A 23,775-nucleotide genomic window follows, 5' to 3' on the forward strand; every position below is an offset into this window, starting at 1 on the left:
AAACTTGGAGGGGTGGAGGAGCGTACTAAAACATGCATTTTTTGTATAGGAATGTAGGGTCTAAAGTGACGGGTTAAGGCAGGAACGCAAAAAAACGACACGAGAGGAAAGTCCTCTTCGAGTTTATGTACAAATTTAACTCAAAGTGCTTCTTTGCAGCGATACAGGTGATAGGTGATGGAGGACGGGGACGCCTGGTGTTTAACATAGGTAAACAGGCGTGTGTCCCACACCCTTCCCTATCTAGGAACAACTCCCTGGGACCCTGTGAGGCTGCCTCGGGAGTTTATAATACAGATCTAAAGATCAATACATGGCCAAACAGGGGCTGAGGATTATTGTTTGACAATGGTTACGTGACAATAGCTTTGTGGGTATGCATGGCCGTTGGAATAACACAGATACATAAAAATATACAAAACAAATACAAGAATAGACACATGTATAGGTAAAAACAAACAAATACTAACAGATACGAACATAAAGATGCATTGATATTAAGAAAAATACGAAGAGAGACACATATGTAAGATAGTAATACAAAAGTAAAATGCTAAAATACTAAAAATATGCTAAAATACAGAATGCGGTAAAGGGAGTCATATGTGTATTGCTGGTATCCTTGTGGTTGTAAGTATGCTGTGAGTACTTAAACACAAAGATGAAGCAATGAGTATCGGATGTAGAGTTATGGTGCCAAGAGTTAGTGTTAGAAAGTACAGTCTGCACTAAAGTTCAAATTTGCGAGAGTTCAGGCTACACTAAAGTTTAGTGTACACTGTGGTACTAATAGCACTAAATGTAGAGTTTGGCACAGTCACTATGTTTTAACACAATTGCTTTGGTTGGTACAGTCGCTACAGCGCAGACATTATGTTAGGCACAGTAATTTGAGTACACTATCACAATGGTTGCACAGTTACTATGACAGTGAACAGTTTAAAAGAGTTATCTAAGTCATGGAGTAGGTACTGATGGTCATTGCTGTATGCACTAGTACTTAATACTGCACTTTGCAGCAACACAGTATTCACAATAAATATTCAAAAAAGGGAACACTAACAGTAATAGGAACTACAGCTGTGGTTGGCTGGCAATGCAGCGGTAGAGGGCGGTAGTGAGCCAGACAAACCACGATCCGATGCATCACAGAATCATTCGCAACTGTAATGTCGAGCATGATGGATGAGTTTACGCACAGGGAAAAAGCTGACACGCATCTTATGTATGGTGCTGCTCATGGGAACGGCAGAGCAGCGCTACGGTTGTACCAGGAACGGTTTCCGAACAGGCGTATGCCGAAGCACACAATGTTCGAGAGGTTGCATCAGTTCTCTGGGCGAATTTTGAAGGTCATTTGAAGCCACCTCTGAGGAGGAAGAAGCGCATGATAACCTCACATTGAAATAATCCATTTTGAACATTGTGCATGAATCACCTCAGACAAGTACAAGAGCATTGCACATCGTCTGCAGCTGAGTCATTCCACCGTTTGAAGAATATTGCATGAAAATGGTTTGCATCCATACCATTTGCAGAGGGTTCAAGCCCTGCAAGAGACAGATTACCCTCTTCGAGTTCATTTCTGTTATTAGTTCTTGCAGCAGTGTGCGGCGCAGGAGGATTTCCCATTAGGAGGATTACCATATTTTCTGCAAGAGGTGCTACCGGAATTGCTGCAGGATGTTCCGGCTGTCGTTCGTGATTGCATGTGGTTCCAGCATGATGGTGCACCAGTCCATAACCACGTGCGATTCCGAAATTACTTGGATGGGACATTTCCGTGACGATGGATTGGCCGTGGTGGATCCGTTCAATGGCTACCCCGTTCGCCAGATTTATCCAGCTTGGATTTTTTTATGGGGCCACCTGAAGAGCATGTATTGCTACAAAAAAGCACTTTGCGTTGATATTGTACATAAACACATTTTCCTCTCGTGTCTTTTTTTTTTTTTTTTTTTCCGTTCCTGCCTTAACTTGTCACTTTAGACCCTACATTTCCATAGAAAAAATGCATGTTTTAGTACGCTCCACCACCTCTCCAAGTTTGTCCCATGATCTATGAAACACCCTGTATATAAGTTTTAAACCGAAAAGAGGCAAACTTTGTGACGAAATTTGAAAGCCCTTTAAAATTTTAAAAAGCCGCAAAATATCGCAGTGCAATTACATTTGTAACGGCTCATCTACAACGATTCAGCACATATATTTTTTTATCATAATGTATTTAGATTTGGAGGATTATCTACAGTTCTTTAAATATTGCTCTTTCCGGTGAAATCAATGATTTAACAAAACTCGTTTCCTAAATACCTCACAAAATTTGCAACTTACTGTTAGCAGCTTATGTTAAACTGTTTGCGTTTTATTTATGTTAATGATTTCTTCTTAGCTACTTATATAAGCTTTCATAAGAAATTATATAAAGTTCAGTTATTTACAATATATATAATATTCCCAAGTATTTATTGATTTCGGTAAATAAAACAGAAAGAAATATTATCGTTTTGATTACTTCTTCATTGTCTTTCATTTCAGCTGTGTCTAATCTGCAATCAGCGTACTGATTGTCACATGGAATGTGTATTGTTTCGGGAATGAGACTGTGATTGCAACGGCAGTCTGAGATATTTTTCTACAACAAGATAACTTTTCGAATTCCTTACATTGCTGGTGGATTTTCATCTAAGTATTCATATATTACCTATCATATACTCTTAGCACCAGTATTCAAATGTAACATGCAAAATTCTGAAAATATACGTATAATAGTATATAATAGTATACTAGTATACTATAATAATAATAGTATACTGCTCCAGCACCTGCTAAACCTTTTCATAAACTTGACAAGATTGCAAAATAAGGCATATTCAGATTTCTTTTACAAAGCAATAAAGATACATATTTTAATTATTTTCTATTAAAAATGTGATTATCTAAACTTTTTTGAAATGAGTGTTAAGGGGTTAAATTAGTACACGCTCATAACTGTAAAAATGGATATGATTGTTGAATACTATTAGTTAGATCCACATTCGAATTCCGACAAACGGGCTTAGAGCATACCCAATCTGATGGATTCTCTCATGTGTAACGCAAATACAAGCCAGTTTCCCTCCAAGAGTCTTTCACGAAAGCACTCCCTTCAGCTAATCCTGGCTTGTTTTGGCTTAATTAAGTCAATGAACTAACCAATTAGAAAGCACTGCTAACAAAATTATGAAATATTATAGTAAGGAAGCGTTAACTGCAAATGCGCGCATTGGTAAAAAACAAAATAATAAATGCAATGTTCGAAGTCTGAAATTAATTAACGAAAAGGTATATGTCGCATATATCTTTTTTATTTGATATGTAATATTTTTGGCCTGCTTGATGACCTGAAATCTTAAAAAAACAGAACAGAAATTTGAAAATCTGGAAAATTGCATAATATTGTTAATATTTTTTCTTTTGGCATCGCTTAAATGCCTATCTACAGGCACAGGCTGAAACATTACCAACACTTGTTCGTCCAAGTAGGCATATTGGTACTGCCGGGCCTTGCTAAGTGCTAAGTTTCCGCTCCGGATGGAATTCCGAGGAAGAACATCTCGGGGTGCGGTCCAAGGGTCTCTCACTCTGTAGAGACATTAGGTATTTTTGGAAGCAGGAGATGAGAAATCGGCAACGCCTTCGCCGGGAATCGAACCGCGGACCTCTGGAATACGCGCCCAGCGTGCAGACCACCACAACACGAAGGCATTCCAAAAAGGCGGGAGAAATATCTTATAAATCTTCTTTCCTTACCAGCAGCTTCTCCAGAGCACTTTGGCTCGCCGTGTATTTTATGTACTCCCGTGTCGTGAAGACATTATATGCTAACAAATATTCATATCTTACCAAGCATTCAAACTAGGCCCTTCGGTTCGGCAGTCAGCATCACACCACTATTCTATCTACAGCATTTCGGGCATTATGTCTTTTAATATTGATTATTTCTAGACGTCTAAATATATATATCGACATTCGAAACGTTCGCGAAACTGCCCGCATACCAGTTCTGCTTAAAATGAATATAATAAGCAACCAGTCTTCTTTAAAGTAACATCCATCGAACTTATATTACGTTTCTGACATTCATGGAAGAATTTATGCTTCCTTTGATATTCATCTTGCATTGTGTATCATATCCTTTTAAATAACGTGAATCGTCTGAAAACATTGACCTGTAGAACTAGGGTTAAACGACAGAGGAAAGTTAGAAGGTGAGATATATAACCCCATAATGTGAGGATTTGTCTGATAATGTTCAAGGACTACAGGGATTTGTTTTTGATAAAGGAAACCCAAGCTTCTTTGCTCTATGACACATTGCCAAACGGTCAAGAGATACTTAAACTCCATTTGCACAACACGAACTATATGTCTAAGGTGACACTATATATTTTATTTTTCCTTACAGAGTACGCTAACGTCCTTTCACAACAAATTTAAATATTCCATGTGACATGATTTTTACGTGAACTTTTTGAAAAAAAGATTTTATATATATATATATATATATATATATATATATATACTATATATTCAGGAACACTGATAACTGGTTATTTTCAAGGTTAATTTGCTTCTTCATTTGGCAAACACGTTAGCAACAAATCTATATTTAATTATAAATGTAAATGCATTCTTTATTAAAGATAAACACGGAAAAAAAACCTAGCACATCACATGAGGCATTGTCTTAATTACATTGTTGGATCCTAATTATAATTACGTTAGTTTTTAAATTTTATAAACTACACTCTGAAAAACACAAAATTTGAACTTACAGCAATGTCTACTTTTGGTCTAGCTACTTTCATGTAAGAACCAATTCGTTTCGCTTCCAATTTCTCAAAAGCTTTGACAGGCGTTGAGTCCAGAAACTTTAAATTAGGAATTTGATGTAAAATATAGTATCTGAAAGGAGAAAAGAGTAATACTTATATATATATAAATACATAAACACGTGTAAATACAAAATACTTACATGTTTTAATTTTATCCTAAATAAATCAATTGTTATCTTTGTAGCACATCGTTTTTTAATCTTTATTGTAATAAGCAAAAAAGGTATATGAAATGATTTAACAGTTTATTATAAATGATTGTAAGCCAAATCCATTCTTGTTTTTATGTAATTTAACCAACTGCTGTCCTTATAATACACCATTTGCATGAAATGTATATAAACACATAAACCGATTTATCTGACATAAACGACTGTAACAAAAATTTAGTTTTATCTTTATTGCAAATAAATCCTTTGTTGCATTACTGTAGCCTTTTATTTTTATTATTTTAACAAGAAAAAATGAGACGTTGCTTAATATATAATGCATAATAAAAAAATTTTATCCTTTAGATAAAAACGAAATTTATAAATAACTGAGAACATTGAACATTTTTCATGGCTTCCGCTAAACTTTCTCCTTTCTGCACGCCTTTGTGGTGTAATTGGAAGCATACTCGACGCATATTCGAAAGGTCCAGGGTTCAAGTCCCTGCGAGGGCGTTTTTCACGTCTCTTGCTTCAAACAAAATAAAAAAACTAACGACTCTACAGTGCAAGAAATGATATTAAAGCAAACATAAAAATGGACATTACATTTTTAAGTAATAATAATAATAATAACATAAGTAAGAATTTCTCCAATTATTCTAGATTAGGTTTTACTAAAACAATATACTGAAGAAACATTTATAGAATACAAAAGAAATATAGAAATGATCTCTATTGTGCATAGATATAATCTTTTTTATTCAGTTTATTTTTATCCCAATAAGAGTAGCAATGACAGAAATCACTTTTAAGCTCAAATGTATGGGAGAATTCGATCACAAATCTTATTTTCAGGGTTAATTTGTTACTTCATCTGGCAAATACGTTAGAAACAAATCTATATTTAATTATAAATGTAAATGCATTCATTATTAAAGAGAAACACGGCAAAAAACCTAACACATCACATGAGGCATTGTCTTAAACACATTGTTGGATCCTAATTATAATTACGTTTACACTATTTAATAAATTCTCCATTTAATTTCGATAAAAATTCTTTCTCCACCTTCCCTCCAAAAATAAAAAATTAAAAAAAAAACTCATGCTTCTTTTGCATATAGATTCCAGTAAAGCCGAAAAATGTCACAAGTTTGTATACTTTACATCTTTTAACGCTTAAATACCTGGAACCTACTGGAGACGAGCTCTGGTATTCTATCCTAATTCGAGTCGGAGCTCTGGAAACTGCAATATATTACTATAATTGCAAATTAGCAGTAAAATCTGTTACTCCTGCAACATTCATTTCTCAACATCTGCAATTTGTCAAACTGTTACTGACATCAGCTACAAAATGTATATTCTACTTTCCTCGGGATATCTTGAGTACAGAAACACGCCATGTCAAAATGCTATCTCTAACAAAATAAAATATTAATAGACTACACTCATCGGTCAAAGAACTTTTACATAGAATATACGTCAACATAAAAAAACACTTTTATTTTACCTCGATGATCTTTCAGAATATTGACTTTTTTTATTCTCGGTAGTGTATCTTTATGTTATTACTTATTCACATTTCGCTTGTTTTATTATTCCATTTAGCTTTCATAGTACACTTATTTAAATTGAATTTATTATTATTTCTATTTAGAACTCTTTACATTTTAATTACCTACTGTTTTACTCCATTATGAATTATTTTATTATATTTTTTTACCTGTTTTTGGTGGCCTTCGACAGGGCGCCGACAATTCTAGTTTCAGAAAATCTTCGATAACATTAAAATAAAAATCAAGAGAAAGGGAATACAAACCGAATTACTTTAATTTCCTTATACACAACTGTAAGGTTCCAATCTAGAATCTACAGCTAAGAGTGAAACCTTGAGAACTGGTACGCGAATAACAACTTTAGCTCAAGAAAGAGAAAAGAAAACTCAAGAAGGGTTAATTACCCTTTATTGCTCAAAATAAGATTTAACATATGGTCCTTTCTCAGGGCGTACAGAAAAGCCTCTACTTGGGCTTGAACTGAAAAATATAAGAAATAAAACTTAACTAATGCTTAACTAAAAAGATATAGACGAAGCTATCAAAATTCTACAGGAGTTGGCCCCTAAATGTTAACTAAACGGCGAAGCTATCAAAGGCCTGAAACACGGCCGAGCGTAGTAACAGCTTAGAGAGAGTTAGCCAAATGGCAAACGCGCGCTAGTCAGAATCTCTTGCTCTCTAACGAAATCAGTGAAACTTCGACTTAAGTACTGCTCTTCCTTCATTCGCATTTAACCGCAATTCTAAAAACACACTCTGTGCGGTAATTTGTAAGCTGAAATTAGAAGGGTTAGGAAAGTAACTTTAACTAAAGATAACTGTTAAAATCTTAGGATAAAGAACGGAAGGATATAAGAGGAAAATTAAAAATCGAGAACGGAAATTTTTTAGAAGAAGTAGAGAAAGAAGAAGAGAGAGAAGATTCACTTTTTTTAATCAATTACGAAAAAGCAAGCAAAGTGTTATCACTCCGCATACAGAAATGTCCTGATTATGGTCTTGAGATTATGGCTCAAGGAAAAAAAATTTTACATACGAAAAAACAAACCCTTACACCTGAGCAATTACATTTTATACTAGTTACAATATGTAAGGTTTATTAATATTGTTACGTTCGTAGGGATTCGTAAGGAATTAAACGTACACAGAACCGATGATAGTTTGATAAAATTTGCTTTCCCAAAATAAACATTTTACAGTTCTGCGACATTTTACAAAAGTACTCGTACAGCTCTTCTCAATACCACACAGCAGAATTAGAGTTACACTTCAAACTAACGAGAACGTTAAACACAACGCAAAAATCATTTAACGGCGAACAGAAAATTTAACGGCGAAGCTCGCATGGAGATTTTTCAATACTCCAAAATCAACTCTGAACTAAACAACTGAGAACTGATACTCTCTCCGGTCTTATATAGTTTTCTTTCGACCGCCGAAAAATTTCCAGTACCTTCGATTTCTCGAAATTGCTGGAAGACATATATAGCTACACTTTCATATAGGCCCGAATACAGTTACAATTACATAGAAATTCGACAAAGTACAGTTATACAAGGATCGGATTAAAATGTCGCCAAATGGTTGCCAAGTTTGGCGACTAATCATCGCCAGGTTGGTCATTTGTATCAGCGCTAAATGTACCTGATCATCCTTCTTCCTTATTCTTCCAGTGAAATTTTGGTCTCTTGAGACAGTTTCAAGTTACATTATACAAGAGATACTACGATTTTACATATAAGTTCACTAAAATTACTTACATATATACAAAATTCGTAACAATTAAAAAATTAAACTAAATTTTTAAATGTTGAATTACGAATAATGTGTAATATGAATTTTTTTGCTTTTCTCTCATAAAACTATGAATGTTAGTTTCGACGGCTCCAGAAACTGCTGTAGGATAGGATCATTATAGCACAAACCAATATAACTAGTGATATAGAAAATTATAGCTCGAATATTATGTCTAATGAGTTCAGATTTAGACAATATTCTTAGACACATAATTATGACTTATGATACAGAATATTATGGCTGCTTGTGGTTTCAAAATTTCACACTTAATGTTTCATTAATATAAAAAGTTATGAGAATCGTCTTTCTAAAATTACTTTGCAGGCTGCAAGTTTGAGGCCACTGTCCTAACCAATACTTATCTGAAATAAGTGATAGTGATATTTTTAAAACAGCACTGACTGCAGTATAATTTCAGAAAAATGGCTGGAAAATGTTTTAAAGCACATGAAAAAAATCCGTACCTGTATCTTTGATAATCTTCTTCATCTTTCTCCAAATTTGACAGCTGATCTGGACAAGCTGGGTTACCCAAAAGACTCAAATAAGTTAATTCTGGGTAACATCGAGATAACTGTTTTAAAAGTGTTTCCAAATCTAGAAACTGAAACACAAAAGCAATGTTTTAGAAATGTTTATACAGAAATTTAAAAATAAATTTAAACCAAAACAAATAAACCTGAAATATCTATACAGGTTTATAAAATTCTTATCTTTTAATTAACAATACATTTATATAAAATGAATTGGCACACTATTAAAAGCAATATTAACTTGACCACAATTGAATACAAATTTTCATAAATGAATTTTTCTACTATGTTTAATTCTGTAATGAGTTTTGGTACTGAAGTTATGGCATGAAAGTTCTGTAAATGTAAACAGCACCTCCAAGAAAAGAAATGTTGAGAGTAAAAATAAGATGGACACATTCAATTGGGAAGAAATCGTGATTCAATAAGAGATAATACCAGACCAAAGGATAACATAGAATTCCGAGAAAACAAACTGTCCTACGGAAAAGCACATGATTTCTGATAACCAGTCAGACAGAAAAGAAATTTTATTTTGAAACTTCGACTAACAGGATTCTGGGAGTTTTCTGGAAACCAATGACTACTTAGAGAAATACAGTAAATCAGGTGGAAAAGCTACAGAAGCCATAACATCCACTAGCAGGAGAAAGGAAAAATCACTATTTCGATTACTTGAATCAAAATCTTCACTGTTTAAAATTCTCAATAAAACAAGTCCTTCCACTGTTTAAAATTCTAATTTCAATTTTGGCTGAGGGGATATTTTACAGTCCCACATCCTTCTAAGATTTTAGATTATAGATTAAAACCTTCAAATAGTGTTATCAAACACTTTTAATAAACCATGCATAGTAGATTTTAAAATTAAGTTTTGATTCTTTTCCATGATTCTGTTACAATCTTCTCACTTCCAATCTTAGTTGCATTCTTAAAGCATTCACATTGCCAAACAAAGATACCTTTAGAATTTCAGACAAATCGGATACAAACGAGTTCAAGCGTATGTGACAGACTATCATGCCCACACTTGAGATATCTTGGCAAGTTGCCACATCCAAGCTGGCGGTGCCCGAGCCTTTAGAAACACTAACATTGAATAGGAGTCTTCCTTGGCTTAAAAAATGTAATATTTACATCAAAACTCAAAATCAGTAACTCATATCACATGTAAATCCGAAAACCAACTACTTATCTTGAAAACTCAAAACCAAAGTGCTGGGAGTATTTATTTAATATAATTTTGAAACCTAATGACGTTTATCAATTTCGTGATTCAATTGACAAGCTGCATGATATCACATAGGACATCGTTTTTTCACTCTCTACCATTAGCCCTATAAAATCAGTTTTTATCAGAGTCACCATTTTCCTCAGAAAAGTTGTCAACTAATAATGAGCCTAAATTGAAACAATCAGCAGCAAGGTATTTCGACAACGTTTGTGCTTTCTGTAAAATTATCGATACCTACGATGCAGTTCTACAATAATTCTTTCCTATCATTGCACATAGAAAGGTTCTATTTATCGATAATTTTATCAGCAGGCATATTAATTACCTCTACCGTCAATGTCGGCAACAGTATCCTCATCGGAAGGTACCATCGAACGCGGACCATCAAGTAGGATGAAATCAGGATGGAGATTCAGTCATGATGTACTCTGAAAACTGAGTAATCTGATGACAATCATAAGTTAGACCTTAGAGAAATAACTGATTCTAGAGAATTTCGGTAGTTCCTTTTCCTTTATTTTATCCACTGCAGAAGAAATGGGACTCTCAGTCACCATTCAATGTAGCATGGCAACTTCATGACGAAAAGACATTGTCGAACAGTCGATTCCACGCGGAGAGGGAATAAGGATGAAATCCCAAGCCATACATACCTCAAAAATGTTCCAGCAATTCTAATAATGATTACAAGTTACATCGAAATGCCTAACAGAAATGAATAATTCTAGAGTTTCAGCAACCGTTTTCTGCTCACGAAAAGCAGCTCACAGGCACCACTCAATGTATTGTGGCAACTTTATGCCAACCAAGCATCATTAAAAATTACTTTTCAGTTACATTTCACTATTGGACTTTAAAATCATCAATAATTGGTAATTAAATTCACGAAAAGCATTAAAAAATCACACTGCTATTCCAAAACGATGATATTGCGAAAATAGTATCTAATCGTACTATTTTCTGAAGTTCATTATTCTGAATTTATTTTTAAAATGAAATAATAATAAATAAGTGAAACAGTGATTAATACGATCTTTTATTTTATTTCGCAACACATTAAATAACAACTCAGAGCCAACTCTGGAGGACAATTTTAACCGTTATTAATTCATTGAAGTTTAACTGGAAGTAAAAGAAGTTACATGCAGTGACTATTATAAGTAAATATGAATACGATTATATCGTAATATAAACAAAGTTAAATTCTCAAAATTAAGGAATTGATGCTTTATAAATATTATTATGAACTAAATTTAGGTATGATTACTCACATGATTTTTGTTTAAGGACAAAGTATGCAAGCGTGGCAAAGGAATGAAAGAAACTAAATCATTTAAATCATTGTTGTCCAGAATGAGTTCTTCAAGGGCAGGAAATAGCTCTAGGTTATCAAGAGATCTGAAAATAAGAAGAAACTGTGTCAAATAAAAGCATTATTGATTTTACTCCATATGGAGTTGGTCAGAGAAACATTTAACCAGCACTTGATATAAATTTAATATTAAATTTTTTTAATTGAAATACTTAACATAAAGTCATTATTCGACTGGATAAAACTGGAATCTTTCAGTTTTCAAGTGTTCTATTACTCTACTCCGCTCAAGTTGACCTCCATCTGAGGTGTCAGACAAATGAAATTTAGATGCCAACTTCCTTAAGCAAAGGTAGTGGTGGCTTAGATGTCTTCCTATAAGTGTTGTTCTACTACTGCATTGTTGTAATCATTCTCAACATTTATAGTTTTCACTTTAACGTTGTAAACCGTATGCTTTTCGTTCGCTATTGACTAACTTTATAACCAATTACAAGAATGGATTAATGCATGTGGATCTACAGACTTGGAAATAAACTAATATGATAATAACTCTAAGACTGAAGCGACTGGCTGTTATACTAAAAGATATTTCAATGTTCTACTTAACTTTATAAATTTTTGTTCTCCAAAAATTTCATAGAAAATTCTTTAGGTCAATTCTATTTAAAATGTACAAAATTACTGCCTAGTTACCTTACAGTTAATACCAATAACGCATACACACTTGTTTCACCGTTTCTGAGATTCCTGGAAGAATATCACAATATCTGTTTTGGTACGTCATTCTAGATAGCTCGCATTGTTTAAATACATTGACTCCAACGAGACATCTTGATAAGAAGAAGAACGGAGTCGAAAGGGTGAGAAATCTGAACAAATAAGATGGTTTTGGCATTACAGAGGTCTATTTCTGACTGTATAAATCCACGCTTCTTTATTCAAATACTGTTTACTACAAATATGAAACTGCGGCGAATGATCGATTTAATTAATTTAATTTAATTTCGTTTGCCTTATAACGGGAGCTAAGCTATACTGGATAATATCACATCATATATTTTTTTCTACAGAGAATATGCAGGCAGACTGCCGTATCCTAAGACCCGAATTCATATCCCGGAGAAGGCATGGATGTTTGTAAGTGTATAAAATGCTGGTGAGCCAAATGTCTACTCTAAGAGAAGAGGACAAGAGACCCTGGAATCGGTTCTATTGCTAGTCATCATAGCCTAATTTTATTGTTTTCTGCATTGTTATTTGTTCTAGCAATTAGAATTTGATGTAGTGAAAGCTCCCGTGATTCCTAATGGCATTTATTTCCGCTCCCTTTCCTTTGATTGGTATCTTTCATTTTTGGCATACAATTTAAGATAATGCAATCCATATTTATTTGATGTGAGGAAAAGAAATACTCATTTTCCTTGTCAGCTATCATTTTCAACATCATTCTTTATGCCACAACAAAGATTCTGCGGTTTCACTCAAGGAAGCCTTGCTAAGTTTATTTCATTATTTATGCCTTTTCGAGGTCAATGAGGTATAATAAATGTCAAAACAACAGATTCTTTCCTCTACTTAAATACTCAAAACTAACAGCTTACGTCCTACCTTATACAGAGGATGTTCCCCCTGGCACACAAAATTTCGCACTGCCCAATCAGTCTCTCCTCTGCAGCAAGCTTACGAAGTAATATACCTCTGCAACCCTGCCTCCTGCCTCACTCAGCTTCTAAACTCTACCACTGCTGGCTGCACGATACATCGCTTTTCACTCTTCGAAAGTATCCATTTTGTCGACGTCGCCTCAATAACGCTACAATTGCTATTAATTGCTCCTTCAACTGCTTCAAATTTCGGAATTTTCTCTTCAAAATTCCCATGCCTATAATTGCTACAGTTATGCCAAAAATTAATTGCTGCATTTCATTCCACGCTAGACAACGATCGGAAATCGACTACTCATTAGACTGGGATAGGGTTTTATCCAGGCGCCCAAGAAAACAGAACTTTGTTCACGAAGCGAAGTGAAGCGATACCTGAACAATTTACTTTTTTTTTTTTATATTAGTAATTGAGAAACAGCATGGTACCCTTTTATGTTCACATTACGCTTCTTTTCTTTCCATATGCTGAAAGTAGATTTTGTTAGTGATACTCATAGGCCAGAAGATTACATTTAGTACTATTTTAATTAAGAAGAACTGATTCGTTATTCACATAAACCCAGAACCAGCGCTAGAGTTTATAATGGCCGTACCAGGCGGCAGAATTTTAGGGAAGACAAAGGGAGACGCTTAGTAGTAGAATTTAGGAGCCACAGAGACTGCATCAGGTGCCGGCTCTCAATAAGCCTTAAGTATATGTGGTAATCTATTTATTCAGGACTCAGATAAGCTTTAAGTATGTGCAAGAAATGGGCGTAAGTGTAATAAATAACTAAACTAATATAATTCAGACTTAATTGTCTCAGTGCGCGATAGAAGCAAGATAAAATTTAGAGGAACAACTTGTCTTTAGTAGCCAATCTCATAATACATAGTCAAATATGTATAGTGAACGATAGATATTTTATGATGATAGCCGCGAATCTGAAGGTTTTCGAAAATCGCAAACCAAAGTAGAAATTTTCCAATTAACGGACTTTGTAAAGACATGTGAAGAAGCGGTAATAAATGAAGAGGATATAAAAGAAGTTTTTCACTGTGATGACAATGCTCCTCAATCATCAATCAATTATCGGATGGCGAAATCTGTTGTTGTACGATTCTAGATCCAGAAAATACCGTACAGACAGAGTGACAGAGAGAAGAAAAAATTTCGATTGACAAGTTAGTCGGAATTCTAGACACAGCAATTTGTAATTGCTTCAACAAGGGGAACTTTGTAACTGAATAAGAAATTGTGTCTGTCTATAGAATTAAAGAGAAAATATTAGCACAAAAAAAGAAGCAACTTAAACAACTTGAAAGAAATGTTTAATATAGTTAAAAAAAATATTAAGCTCTTTTTTTTTTTTTTTTTTTTTTTTTTTTTGTAAATTTGGATACCTTTTAGATCATAAATGCTCCATTATTTCATAAATCACGATTTCAGATTTCAGATTTTAAATTTTATTATTTTTACATGCCATCTTAGTAGATTTAAACTGATGATCTAATATCCGGAATCGCGGAAGTCCCGACAAGTCCGGATCTAGGACTTTGTACTGTATATTAATCAAAGCTGTATTGTGTCTCCTTTTTCATCAGCAGTAACCATAAGATTATTTTCAAAAATTATAATGAAGTAGAATAAAATAAAAAATATGCTGCAAACTTCCTGGAAGAATAACTTGTTTCGAAATGATAAATTTAAAACATTCATCAAAAATAGATCTTATTAGTTCTTAAGCATATATTAATTTATCAAAAATCTGTTGAACGATACATACTTCTTGTGCTTTTCTTCTGCGTAAAAATATACGTAATTAGCATAATGAATCAATGACATATCTTTATTTAAAATGCTTATCAAATAACTAAAACGCCCTATAAGGTATTTCTCCCTCCTTCTTAGCATGCCTTCGTGGCGTAATAGTCAGCACGCTCGACGCGTATTCGAGAGGCCCAAGGTTCGGGTCCCGGCGAGGGCACTGCTCATTTTCCATGTCTCCTGCTTTCAAAAAATACCTAATGTCTCTACAGTGGCGCTCGAACTAAAACACGTGGTGGATGATGATTCTTCAGCAGCAGGATTTGGCGACTGGGTCTCCTAATCCTCAGTCGCACTTTGAAAGTTAGAATTTGAAAGAATTAGATAGCACATAAACCTTCTTAGCATATAAGGAGAGAGCATATAAGCCTTCCGCCTTCTTAGCATGCCTTCGTGGTGTAATGGTCAGCACGCTCGTTGCGTCGAGAGTTTCGAGGTTCGAGTCACGGCGATGGCACAGCTCATTTTCCATGTCTCCTACTTTCAAATAATACCTAATGTCTCTACAATCTACACATAAACAGACAAAAATTAATGAGCTAAAAAATGTCAGATTTATAGATAAATGGGTATAATAAAACTATCATCATACTTTTCTTTTCATATATGTCGAACATATGTTAATTTAACACTTTCAGGTTGAGTTTATTTAAGATAATAAGAAAAGTAATACGGTAAAAGAACCTACAAAAAGGAAAACAAAATAAAATATAAATTTAAATTACTTTCTTCCCAGACCTAGTGCATTTTCCTTGCGTAAGTTAGTATGAAATATTTTTTTCTAAATTGTCTTTCTGGTTCCTTTTATGGAACTGAAAATTCCTTCTATGTTTGCCTTTATGTTATAGTAGTTAACATACCCAAATAGCAACAGAAAGATTAACAGTTCAATTCCGAATAAGGACAATATTGATTTTTCGCGCTCTGTAACACATAATAATCTCTTTTTCAAAGTATACCACCTGCTAAATGAAATTTCATTTATGTCATTAACTCTACCGACTTCCGCTAATTCTTCATGGATTCTATTTTAAAATGAAACACCAGGAGTAAAAAATCTGAAGTATTTCATGATCTCAAGCACGGCTTACCTTACGCTACAGCAAACAGTGACATGTACCCCAGGCCTCCAATCCTTAACAATATGTATAATTTTATGCATTTTTCCAAATCCAGGTTTATTACAAATAGAAAATTAAAAGTAGGGAAAAAATTTTAATTCTTAATGTTTCGAAATTCAGACACTGGGCCATTGTCTTGCACTCTCATAACTGAGCGATATCATTTGATGAAGCCACGACGGAAAGAAATTAGTTTTTAGTTTTACATTTTATTCACACATTGTTGTTGTTGTTGTCTTGTCAATGGAAAAAGTGCTAAATGGAGCTTCTATTCATACATTTGCTTATTAAAATGACAATTATCTTAATTGCAATAGTTCGGTCTTGTCTGTGATATTTATTCAATTAATTAATTAAGATTTGTAATGAAATTAATTACAATTATTAGATGTTCCTTTTTTTTTCAGCTACTCCTTAGACCTCATCAGTGCTCCTGGAACTGCTGCATCTGCTACAGCTAGCAACTTAACGTCTTCGTCATCATAAAGCCTATCTTCACACATGCAAGATCTTCAGAGCCATCAAAAGCATTAGATATCGCAGTTATCCCCAAGTTATTCACGATTATTGCTTTAATCACAGCCCATGCACCCGAATTTTACTAGCAAATCATTTAGTAAAACGTAAACAGCAACTAAATGGATGACTCTATTCTAGTTAGGAAGCTCGTTTTCTGAACGCCTCTAAGGGGCGTTACATGGATATTAATTAAAACAGTTTTCAGAAGCTTGCACTAAAAATTTAGGTGGCGGGTTGATTAGTTAGGAGGGAAAATACATAAGTAAAATATGGTAATTGGTTTGATCAGAAAAAGATATTTCTAATGCCATATTCTATTTCGGTTACAGAACTATAACACTAGTATAAATAGAACTAGTTCAATGATTTCTTACTTCTTTTTTTTTTTTTTTTTTTTTTTTTTTAATTACTGTCTTTCATATCTAAAACAGCATTTTGAATCTGTTTCTTATTTTTCTTAAAATTTAACCATAATGATTTGATTTTCGGTTTCTGTTTTTTGATTTCATTTTAAGAACTGAAATGATCATTTATACCTAGACGTCAACTTTATATCCAGTTAAAATGTAAGTGGTTACGTGACAGGCATATGCATAACTGGGCGTGGTTTCTTTCAGCAAATGAATACGCTTTCAAAACCACGAGACCTAATTTTAAGATGTCATTGTATCATAAAACCCAGCACCTAAGGGCGAAAAAGAGACAGAAAGACATCCAACCTACTCCATTTCATTAACAATTAATTACATATGGAAATAAAAGTTCAATATATCGTATATTTTGATATCTTTAAGTTCATATCCATAAGTTCATATCCATATTCTAAATACACACAATAATTCTAATAGTTATAAATTATTTTATCCCAGTTGGCAAACATTAATTCACACATTAATATTTCGACAAAGGATTATAATAGTTATGACAATAAATGCATAATTTAAGTATTAGCGCGAAATGCAGTGGAAGTGGTAAGAACCAATCACTTTTTTAACCGTAGGCTTCAGTTGCTAGTAAGCTATTAAGACAAACCGATACATTAATGAATACATGAATGATACATGAATGAATCCACAAATAAATATTATCACGCAATGCCCAGTTGCGGTAAGATAGCTTCCCTGAAAAACGGGGTTAGGGTTGCCAGAAATGGGCACGGAAATTAATGATTGCTAGATTTGGCTCGAAATCGCCCATTTGGCGACAGCATTGGCGATATGCCATAGACGAAACGAGAACATTCTAAAACGCATTCTCAGCGGTTTTCCGCGGGAATGTTCTCAAAAGTAGGTTCAAACTATACATACTTTGCCTGTATGCGGAAACAGCATTATTTTGAGTTCAGTAGTAGTGTTTTGAGCTCACAGGTTAGCTTGACCGAACCGAGTTGGGAACTGTACTTTAGTGCCTTGCTGTGAAGCTGTCTTCACTGTTGTAACCTTAGTTCGGATAGTTCGGATTCACAAATCAATTAGTACTTACAAATCACAAAATTTTTAACAGTACCTTTTTTTTCTAGAATTCTCATAAAGTGTTAAGTTCTGTCATATATTTTGTTCGCCTTTTTTCAGTTCATGATGTCAATGTTCAGTTTTCTTAATTAAGCGGGCAATTTCTTTGCTCGTCTTTTTAGGTTTATTAATTAAACATCACATTCTGCACACTTATGCCACACAAAATTTAACAACAACAAAAAAGAGTTCAAAATCTTTAAACGCATCACATCTTTAGAATTTCTAATAAGGTGTTAAAAGTTTCCTTACAGTTTTTTATGTGTGCGTGCGTGATTATGGCAAAGCCTCGAGGGCTATCTGCCTAAGGGGAGGGATGCCTTCGTGGAGAACTTTTTAAGGGACACTGGCTCGTATACACGTTACAAATGGGGAAAACCACGAAAACGCCCATGCAACCAGCCCGTTCGCGGGATTCGAACCTCGGACCGAACTACCAGTGTTCAGCGACTTTACCGCTCGGCCGCTGGTGGGCCCCTACAGTTTTTTAAATTTTGCTATAGTTTTTCTCTAAAAATAATACGCAGCGATAACATTTGATGGCATCAACGTTTTATTAGAGAAGCTATTCCAAACAAGAGTAAAACGCACACAATTAAAGATTGAAGATTGAAGCAAATCCATTTATTTGTTTTTTTGTATATAATTTTGTTAGTCCAAAGGGGCTTTGTTTCTGAAGGACTATTGTTTTCGTTTTGCGATTTTGCGTTGAAAACTTTAAAAGGCTGTATCACTTTTCAAATCGTTGCCACCAAATGCTATCGCCCTGTATTATATTTTAAGAAATTAAATAATGAAGAATCTGCATAAATGTATGTATGTTTCTCGCACTTTGATAAAACAACGGTACCTAGAGCCATCCAATTTTGAATGACGTAATCCTACTGCGAATATGGGCATCTGGAAGCCCAAATTTGGAATTTATTTTATTATCGATTTCAAATTTTGAAAAGCTTTAAAGAATTTTTGATTAACAAACTCAAAGATTTCAAAACCAGCAATGGCAACGTTGTACAGAAAAACCATTTTTATCTCCAGTGCGTGAGACTGTGTATCGGAAATTCTAAAGATATGCTCAATTTTAAAATTATTTTGCGATATTGCTCTTGAACTGAATTTTATGGTTTAAGTGCGAAGAACATGATATTTAATAAATGAAGGTAACACACAAAATGTTAAAAAAAAAACGCCGCTTTGGACATAATGTAAAATCAGAAACCTTTCAGATTTTTATTATTAATTTTATTGTCTTATTAGCTTATATTTTTTTCTCCATCCCAAATAATAAATGTCAAAATACCCTAAAAGCACAGAGTAACATAAAACTTTCTGTGAATAATGTTAAGAGTCTAACACGATGTACGAATTTATGCACCATGTAATATTTTATATAACTTAACAGTGTGTAACCAATAATTCTTGGTTTCAATAAATGTGGTTGCTTTTTTCCTTGGGATGAGATTAACACGCACCCCAGCCTTAGGTGGAATGTCGTCTCGGCAAGGAAGAAGTACTGTTAACTGCTTCATAACAAGACCTCATCTTCATAATGAGTTTATTCTCCTTGCATTTTGTATTATTCTAGGAATAAAGTTAATGCATATAAATGTAATATGTTGTTCTCAATTCCATACATGTTTTAAATACCAAAACTTACAGGTTTTGGATTATCTCATAATATGTGTTTTCATAGAAGTCTGTTCAGAGCTTAAAGTATCGCTTTTGGTTTATCAGTTTAAGCCTAAATATATATGTTGTCCCAATCCATATAAAAAATAAATTTCGGATTATATTTTAATATTTGTTTTCGTTAAAATCTGTTATGGTGTTCAGGTAAAATACAACTTCCGGTTAAATTTTTTTAAGCCGGCACTTAAACAATTAATGTTATGAGTTTCGAGCAAAGTACCACTTCCGGTTATCCAGTTTTGTCCAAAATCTAATAATTTATTTGCATACATGCAGAAAACTTAAAAGCGGAAAACAGAAATTTTTGGAAGTTTCATATATGATTTATCGTGGATGAAAAAATCGTCAAACACATACACACAGACATTCAGATACCATTGTAACAATTGTCAAACTCATTTTGTGTTCTTGCTTATTCACTAAATACTCACTATTAAATTTATGGGCCGAAAACATTACCTCCCTATGTACACAGGTTGGTGGGAAATAAAAATGAAGAAAATTAATAAATACAACAAAAAACACGGCGTAAATTAAATTAGATTAGCACACTTAAAGTAAAAAGTTAAATTCCTTCAAAAAATATAATTCTGTACTACTAAATAAAACTATGCAGAAGAAATTATTCATTTAAAATTATTATAGAGATTCGGTGATCACAAGATATCATGCTCTTTGTAAAGGATCAATTGGTGAACTGAATGGGCTGTTGACGTCGGCTTACGCTTTCCTAATGTTTAGTGATACATAACCATATAATATGTTGCTTTAGAAATAATCTAGTAACAGAAGTAATAAGTAACTGCCTTAACTAAGTGAAGCTGCAGACTTAACTTTTTATACATCTTGCACAAAAGTCTTTACTCGGCCTTCATTTTTGCAACCGCTAGTCGTACACATAATACTTCCAATTACAAAAACGGAATTGAAGCATTCAGTTTTTATTTGCGTCAATTAATAATTGACGCAAATATTATTATATACCGTAAGTATTTAGCATTTTAAAATTTAAAGAAATCAGTTTTGTAAAAAATACGGAATCTGGATTTTTATACGTTCCTTCGGTCCCTATACTTATATTTAATAAACTTTTGTACTTATACAAAATAAAACACAAAACCTGTGGATCCCTTAAAAAAAAAAAAAAAAAGGACCGAGCTATTTGATATTAGAGTCGGAGATCGCATTTAGGGGCCGTTTATAAACTGAAGAGCGTAATGTTTGCATTAGTGCTGTAATGTCTGATAAATCCCTATTCGAGGGAAAAAGCTTGTACAACTCCCTCTGGCGACTGATTGCCGCAGGAGAGGAGTGAGTTAGGGCAAAAAATATGTATTGGAATACGTTCTTTGGTTAGGGTTTGGACAAAGCCGGGGAGGTAGCTACACGATTATCGCAGGCGTGCACTCACCGTATGTTTTGATAGAACTACACGATAGTATGCAGGCGTGTACTTCACCAACTGACTTTAACTAATGTTAATCATATGTAAATATCTTGTAACCTAATTAATTACCTCTTATATATAAATAAAATAATGTGTGAAGAAAGTTCCATTATTAATTTACAACCACGGATGACAGCAATGTAAAGAACCAACACGACAAGTGCCTAACTGAAAATTAAATACTAGTTTAGAAAAAGGTTCCTGATACTAAGAGATTACGTTATGAACAATTCTATGCAGATTACTGAGAAAAATATTGCTCAATATATTTTTTTTCAAAACGGAAATCTTATTCTAAAAAATCTTATAGAATTCGTATTCTAGAAAACACTGGCATGCTTTAGTACTGCCATGTAGACACATACCACGTAGCCAACTAACATTATTTGAATTAAATTAGAATTTTAAAATATTTTCATTTTAATGAATTTTTTACCATTAGCACATTGTGATTCTAAATTTTACGTGGTGATTCCAAATTTTACGAGAATATAAATAACGCATTTTTACACGATGAAAACTTACACGTGTGAAAATTCTTTCAACATACCGAGGACATATAACGCAACAATATTAAAAATTAAAGACACTAAGAAATCACGAAAAAACATATTACAGAATGGCATTTAAGGGCTAAAAAACCAATCTGGGATTATCCTAATTTATTTATTAACCGACCCCTAAAAAATTGAAAATGACGGTAAAAACCGTTATTTTCAATTATATCACTGTGAATTAAATATCTCTGTAAACTTTTGAAATTAAATACTCCTGTCAACGTTTTGCGTTTTATTTTTTTATATCGAGTACAAAAGTTTCTTAAATATATGTATAGGAACCGGAAGAATGTATACAAAGCTGGATTTCATAATTTTTTTACAAAACATACTTCTTTAAATTTAAAAATGCCAAAACATGAATACATGAGCCATTTAAAACATTTCTGTAACAGGAAGCGTATGTCTACAGGCAACGGTTGCGAAAATAAAGGCCTGGTAAGGACTTTTGGGAATATGGTGTACTAATGGACTTTACACTAATGGACTTAATATCAAGATATGGTAGCATTAAAAAATGAAAGTTTTATATTTATCGTAATTGTAATTAGAAATCCTTTCGGGTTTATTTTAAATATTATATTTTTGTTTTATACAATAAATTTTCTATTCTAATCCTGATTTTTATCCATACTGTACAACGCAGTCCGCTAAATACGTATCTTCGTCATCGATTATCTGTATAGAAATCTGTTTTAGAAATGCATTAAAATAGTTTCGGTTAACAATTTGATAAAGGATAATTTAAGTTAACAAAGAGTTTAATATATGAATGAATTTAATGCAATTTTACAATATGTTTGAAGGAAGAAAATTTCTCTTACCTGATATTATTAAAACTCAAATCTAAACGTCTTGTTTGACTACCATAGATTTTTCCTAAAATGCTAGGAATGGCAAAACAGTCTTGGCCAATATAGGAAAGCTAAAACAAATGAATAAATATATAAATACTGGTTAGGAATTGCATTAATACAATATACATATTATATAAGAAGTATTTAATGAGCTATAATGAGACATCTAATAATTTGTTAATATTTGTGTAAACCTTCTGTGCATTGGCTCAACAATTAGAACAGTAAAGTTGAAAACATTTGGACACATGCCGTAAATAAGCTATACTTTTCTTTCCACGTTAGACTAAACAATAATATAATCGCCACAGAAAATATTTTTAGCTATTCTAATGCATTCAGAAATTCTGTTTAAGATTACAAAGACAGAAATCCTGTATCAGCATGCAATGTTTTGTAACTGAACTTTGCATTTGTGCTATTGCACTATGCCAGAGATTATTTTGGCTGTCTTTCTCAATTCCGACTTACACTGTTTCCGGGTTAGATTGGCTTAAATTACTTTCAGCCGAAACATAATTTATAAAAAATTTTGTTTGAGACATTGGCGTACAGAGTAAAAAGTTGGAATCTTAGAAAAAGGCATAAAAATGTATAATTTCCATCACAGACAGCAAGAGTTAACTTTAAAACAATTATTTTCCAAGTCCATACACTGAAATAACATTAATTCGCTACTTGAAGTTTCTGAGATACCAACACATTCCTGAAGAACGGTGATTGTTCATATAGTTCTAAAAAAGCAGATCTAATTTTAAAAATGAGTACACACACGACAGTGCCAACTGCTTGAGTGAAGCTTTATATGTAAAAATATTAAACTTTTGTTCAGAAATATCAATACAAGAAACGCTTATGGTATGCCCATTGCGATTTTGGACTAAGTTTTAAACATGCAAATCCCCTCCGTTCCGTTATTTACGGATAGGAGAAGTATTGCAAGGGACGATGTCCACGATTAATTCAATATTGCAGTTAATCCAAAAGCGGTTAAAAAATTTGCACAGACGAATAACATGTACTATGCTATTGGAACCTCACAATCAAGAATAATTTGGTTCACGAACTAATTATATGAACACAAGACGCCTCGGATGACGAAGGGCGTGTCGAGTTATGAACACTCAAGTTGG

The 23,775-nt window shown here is 33.4% G+C and overlaps 1 protein-coding gene across 4 annotated transcripts in view; it reads right to left on the reverse strand.

Moving 5' to 3' along the window:
• LOC118192039 (leucine-rich melanocyte differentiation-associated protein-like) overlaps positions 1-23,775 on the reverse strand; it is a 188,810-nt gene that overhangs the window by 135,949 nt on the left and 29,086 nt on the right. For all 4 annotated transcript variants that reach the window (XM_035362925.2, XM_035362924.2, XM_035362923.2 and 1 more), the window contains exons 2-5: positions 22,610-22,710; positions 11,427-11,553; positions 8,853-8,992; positions 4,818-4,947 (exon numbers count right to left, since the gene is read on the reverse strand). In XM_035362925.2, the coding sequence (XP_035218816.1) occupies positions 4,818-4,947; positions 8,853-8,992; positions 11,427-11,553; positions 22,610-22,710 (498 nt within the window). The remainder of the gene's footprint in view (positions 1-4,817; positions 4,948-8,852; positions 8,993-11,426; positions 11,554-22,609; positions 22,711-23,775) is intronic.

Source organism: Stegodyphus dumicola, chromosome 7 (genome assembly GCF_044657685.1).
Source record: "Stegodyphus dumicola isolate Sdum_Otavi_A_Nest chromosome 7, ASM4465768v1".
In the NCBI taxonomy this organism is placed as follows: domain Eukaryota; kingdom Metazoa; phylum Arthropoda; class Arachnida; order Araneae; family Eresidae; genus Stegodyphus; species Stegodyphus dumicola.